Consider the following 5852-nt stretch of genomic DNA (forward strand, 5'->3'; position numbering starts at 1 on the left):
ATTGTATGTGTGTGTGTGTATATATATATATATATATATATATATATATATATACACACAGTACACACATATTATGTAAACACAAACTTTTATTTGTTTGTGCGATTAATCACGATTAATTGATTTGACACCACTATTTCAAATAAATGCTGTTCTTTTGAATTTTCTATTCATCAAAGAATCTTGAAAAAAAAAGTATCACGGTTTCCACAAAAATATGAAGCAGCACAACTAATAATAATAATGTTTCTTGAGCAGCAAATCAGCATATTAGAATGATTTCTGAAGGATCATGTGACACTGAAGACATCGCACTAACAAATAAAAGTTTGTGTTTATATAATATGTGTGTAGTGTGTGTATATATATATATATATATATATATATATATATATACACACAGTACACACATATTATGTAAACACAAACTTTTATTTGTTTGTGCGATTAATCACGATTAATTGATTTGACACCACTATTTCAAATAAATGCTGTTCTTTTGAATTTTCTATTCATCAAAGAATCTTGAGGGGAAAAAAAATGTATCACCATTTCCATAAAAATACTAAGCAGCACAACTGTTTTGATAATAGTAAGAAATGATTCTTGAGCAGCAAATCGGCATATTAAAATTTTTTCAGAAGGACACTGAAGACTGGAGTAATGAGGCTGAAAATTCAGCTTTGCCATCACTGAAATAAATTACATTTTAAAATGTATTAAAATAGGAAGCAGTTATTTAAAAATTGAAATCATATTTCACAATATTACTGTTTTTACTGTGTTTTAATCAAATAAATGCAGCCCTAGTGAGCATAAGAGACTTTCAATATTACAACATCTTACTGACCACAAATGTTTGAATGGTATTGTATGCTATACATCTTTGAGAGTTTAACACATGGTCTGTAGTATACACTATGTGCAGTGCAGGAAAGAAAAGACCCAAAATGACCAGAAAGGACAAGCCATTTTAGATCGTGTGTGGACATTGTGAATTATTGTAAAGCTTAAGTGTGTCCAAATCAATACAACAATTTGAGATTATTTCAAGAAATGGTGACATTAATGGACAATGCAGTGAATCAATTCATCATGCAGTATTCAATGCCTGTTACCGCTTGTTGAATTGCTCACTGGATGAATAGTTTAATGGTCATTATTTGATTGGACATTTGATAAATTGTGGTTGCCATTAAACACACACAGACAAAATTGGAGACCTTCACCTTCCATTATAATTATTTCATACCAATGAACATGGATGAACAAAGGACCTTGATGACTGGATTATATTGGTGAACTGACAGATAACTGACAATTATTGCTAGAGTGCAATAAAACAAATATCACTAGGCTGTCAGAAAACTGTCACAATTTTAAGCAATCAGACTTGAAAGAAAGTCAAGCTTGGCATTCTTTTTTGTGGCGAGTGATTATTCAAGATGAAAAGAACACACTCCAACATGACAATTGGAAAAGCTTAAACCCAAGTAACAGTCTTTCACAGTTCATTTTATCCATCTCACTTGTTTATAACTTAGATGTTATAAGTTGCACAGAGTAAATACAGCTGGATAAAACAAAAACTGTCTGTCTTCATTTCAGGCTGCAAAGCAACACAATGTGATTATTTTAAAGGGGGATGATATATATATACATTTTACTGACCCCAAACTTTTGAATGGTGGTATACAATTACAAAGCTGTCACTGTAACCTAAGATACAAAAGCTAAAATGTAGCTTACCCCAAAATGGTACATATTAGTACATTAAAAGTACACATCAGCACCTTAAGTGTAAGTTAGTGTTTTTTTTTAAATGGGTACCATCCAGTGAAAGTTATGTACCTTTTTTTTTCTGAAAGTGATGCTGAAATAGTGGACAGTCTCAGTGAGTCTCAGGTCTACCTGAGGGCAAGAAGCACTGGATATCTGACAGAAAGGGCATTGCAGAGGTCTGATATCTGTCCAGTGGAGGAATGCTGTCATGAAGTGGGTTCCTCTTCTGTCTGGCTCTACAGTTTTGGAACCAAACCTACAAGAATTCAGTGCTAATGGTTACATGGTTTTAAATTCTAAAATCCAATGAGTAACTGTATAAGCTTCAGCTTATAAATGTTCTGTACCTGTATGACTCTTCTGCTTAGTCCAGTCATGTCTGCCAGCCTCTGCAGTGTCTGTGCATCAGGATTCTTGTCTTGAATAAAGTGGGTCTGCATAATCTGTATAAATCAAATACACATGCAAGCCCATTCTGATATGTACAGTCCGCTTTTATCACAGGTGGAGAAAAAGTGTACCTGTAGCTGCTCCGAGGTGAATGATGTACGAGGTCTTTTTGATGGCTTTGGGAGGTATTGTATGGGTATGGCTCCATCCAAATGTATTATATTTCCTGTTATGATACAGATAGCCTTTCATTTTTAAATGTCCCTCAGTGTAGCCTATTAGAGATTGTTGTTTCTAGTTAACATGTAAGATACTGATTTAATGTCCTTTTCGGTTGGTATTATATATAAAATAATCGAAAGCAGATTGTTAATGTACACATATCCAAGAGAGAATCGAAATTACCTTTGTCTAACATGTGCTGTAGGTTTGGCAGCATTATGTCGTAGTGAAGACGACAGAGAACTTGATTCTCCATCAAGCCGAACTCTTCTCCTGTAGAAAGCTGCCTTTTGCAGATGAAGCAAGCGAAGCAGGCAAGATGATATATATCTTTTCCTGCCTTCCGAACCCAGTCATTTGCACTGACTTGAAGGCCACATCGAGCACATTTTATGCCAAAATTACTGAAAAAAAAAAAAAAAATTTGTTGCTGGTAAGAAACGTTTCACCATTTTGTAATTCAAAGGTTGCAGGTTGTAACTCTAGCAGCACTTTCATTTGAAAAATAATGAAAAAAGCAGCAATAATTTAAAAATTAAACCTTTTTCCTTTTATAAATAAAAAATTAATTTTAACTGAAAGTTTTCTGCTTTCTATAAAGTAGTTAATTATGTACATTTACTGCATCTATAATGTATTAAGCCGCATTGGCAGCATGCTGTCAGCACACCATAAATGTAAATATAGCCTATGGTTTTACCTGTTATAATCCGTTCTACAGAAAATCTCTTTATTTCTGATGAAGCAGCTGTAATGTTGACTCAAGGACTCTCCGCACACCGAGCACTGCAAACATTTCAGATGACACGTAAATCCATTCACCTGCGAGAAGAAATAACGTTAAATATCGTCTTATCTCGTTCAAAACATATTTTTAATCGTCATATTCATTACTTGTTATTATAGCAATATAAACGTGTTAAATAAAATTATTATCACTGTTCTTGATGTTTCTTTCTCCGTCATTGCGAGCTCCATAAACACCTTTAGCATTTGTCGGTCCACAATTTCCGTCGCGCAGCGCGCGCAAATGAGTAAAGATGATAGCGATGAACACCTTAATGCCAAAACAGACCTTTTCTCGCTCAAACTCCGACAGTGATGGTTCGACGATGACTGAAAAAAAAATATTTAGAATAAATCAAATTTATTTCGTAATAAATTATATTTTATCTGGTTTGGTGATCAAATGGCTTAAAATAAATGAAAACCTTGCCTAATTAATTTCAGCTACTTACCATTTCTGTGCACGAAGACATTTGAAGCGACTGGGATGTAAAAACCGTGTCACCAAACGCCACCAGTTAACACTGATGCTGAATATGGAGGCTATGCTACACTCACATAAACCCAGGTCCAATTATGACAGAATTATCGACTACACTCTTAACTTCTAAGCCTTTCAGAACTGTCATCATGTGCGATATAATAAGAGTACAGAGAAAGTCCATATAATTAGGATGACTTGAAAGGTTCAGACTGGAGACAGCCAGTAGTGTACATTTTAGCTGTCAGTCAAAGGCAATAAGGCCATCATCAAAAAAAAAAAAAAAATAGACAGGAAATTCAATGCAGGCAGATTTTGTGCCACTGTGTTTGTGCAAAATAGTGCAAAGGCCATTTATTCTTCTTTTTTAAGTTTCTGCTTACAGCGTATAGTTTAAATGACTAACCTGTGAGCATTATGCCAAGCCACCATACTTAAACGACAGTGTTACTTAAAAACATGCAAACACATGTTATATCAGGAAGAAAGAAATGTGCAATCGGTTACCAGAAGTAGTAGAGCTGCCTTTTCTTGGAAAACAGTCTTCAGTCATGCTTTGTGCCATTGATAGTATTATTATGCAGGTAATCCTGAAAGAAGATGGACATGGTCCTAGGTCCTCTGCTATTTTCAATATACATGTTGCCCCTTGGTAATATTATTAGAAAATACGGGATTAGTTTCCACTGTTATGCTGATGATACTCAAATATATATCTCAACAAGACCAGATGAAACTTCTAAATTATCTAAGCTAACAGAGTGTGTTAAAAACGTAAAAGATTGGATGACCAATAATTTTCTCCTATTAAATTGGGATAAGACAGAGATATTACTTATTGGACCAAAAGACAGTACACAGAATCTCTTGGATTACAATTTGCAACTAGATGGATGTACTGTTACTTCCTCTACAGTCAAAAATCTGGGTGTTATATTAGATAGCAACTTGGCTCCCAAACTCTGGAATAGCCTTCCTGATAACATTCGGGGTTCAGACACACTCTCTCTGTTTAAATCTAGATTAAAGACACATCTCTTTGGCCAAGCATTCAAATAATGCATCTCATAATCTTGTACTGCAGTTATATCTGATCAAATGCACATTATTATTTCATTAGCTTGGGTTAAACAAATCAATTTTGCTTGGTTGGAACAGCAGCTACGCTAATTATGTCTCTGTTTGTTTCTCTGTTTTTTGCCATGGGATTAACATCCCAAATAAACTTGAATTGAATGGACATGAGGAATTTGAAATCTATCTATCTATCTATCTATCTATCTATCTATCTATCTATCTATCTATCTATCTATCTATCTGTCTATCTATCTGTCTATCTGTCTTTCTGTCTGTCTATCTATCTATCATTTTTTATTGTTTGTGTGAGTAATAATGACATGGCATGATTTTTACACTAGCGTTGAAGAAAATGCAGGAATCTATATTGGAAATGTGTAAAAGAATATATAAAGACATTCATGAAGTGCATCCTGGGAAGCACTTGTTTTCCTTCACTATCATTTAAGCACAAGTCATTACATCAAAACATTTTTAAGACTATAAAAATCTTATCTTTTTTTCTGGAAAGAAGTGTAACCAGATGTCTTACTACAAAATCATTAATACTGGAGAGACACTGATTCTGAAGTCATTTTGTAACTAAAGCAAGTTACTAAAGGTAACTTTGCAAGTTACTAAAGGTGCTTTCTAAATGACAAAAGGATTCATTTGTATAACTATTGAGGAAATAGTAGTTTGTCCGAGAGGTGTTTACATATAGTTTCATGTTGATCAGACCAGAGTCAGTTATTCCTAAACACATGGGACTGAATATGTTTAAAAATTATTAGAATTCAATTTAGAATTCAACAGTATCCTGTTAGTCCTTGTGGTGTTGTGGTGCTGCATAAATAAAAGAATGTTCATGTTGACAACATCATCTACAGATATGATGGGGGTTTTAGAAGAACTGCAGTATTTTCAACAATTCCATCCACGATGAGGCAATAAATTGTTAGATTTTGACGTGCAGGAGTATTAGATGGTTTGATCAAGGCTAGAGAAAGTGCTGAAAGAATTTCCCCACTTAGTGGGGAAATTTCTTTCAGTAGTTTACAATGTTCAAGTTCAAGTTCAAGTCAAGTCTGCTTTATTGTCAATTCTTCCACATGTACAGCACATACACACAGAG

The 5852-nt window shown here is 34.1% G+C and overlaps 1 protein-coding gene across 1 annotated transcript; it reads right to left on the reverse strand.

The window, feature by feature from the left end:
* Window positions 1-1891: 1891 nt before the first annotated feature.
* Window positions 1892-3653, reverse strand: lhx6b (LIM homeobox 6b). The gene is made up of 7 exons (XM_016465754.1): window positions 3633-3653; window positions 3379-3510; window positions 3095-3216; window positions 2578-2798; window positions 2304-2398; window positions 2130-2225; window positions 1892-2038 (listed from the first exon to the last, which is right to left on the reverse strand). The coding sequence occupies exons 1-7, from the start codon at window positions 3651-3653 to the stop codon at window positions 1892-1894; spliced, it is 834 nt and encodes a 277-aa protein (XP_016321240.1).
* Window positions 3654-5852: the final 2199 nt, after the last annotated feature.

Source organism: Sinocyclocheilus anshuiensis, unplaced genomic scaffold (assembly GCF_001515605.1).
Source record: "Sinocyclocheilus anshuiensis isolate Anshui unplaced genomic scaffold, SAMN03320099.WGS_v1.1 scaffold176, whole genome shotgun sequence".
Lineage (NCBI taxonomy): Eukaryota > Metazoa > Chordata > Actinopteri > Cypriniformes > Cyprinidae > Sinocyclocheilus > Sinocyclocheilus anshuiensis.

Bases quoted from the DNA above. Each gene is read 5' to 3' on its own strand.
- lhx6b (XM_016465754.1), bottom strand. From the start codon at position 3,653: ATGTCTTCGTGCACAGAAATG. The intron at 2,399-2,577 runs GTAATTTCGATT...GTATCATAACAG, and splicing joins ACAGCACATGTTAGACAAAG to GAAATATAATACATTTGGAT. The intron at 2,039-2,129 runs GTACAGAACATT...GAATTCTTGTAG, and splicing joins TAAGCAGAAGAGTCATACAG to GTTTGGTTCCAAAACTGTAG.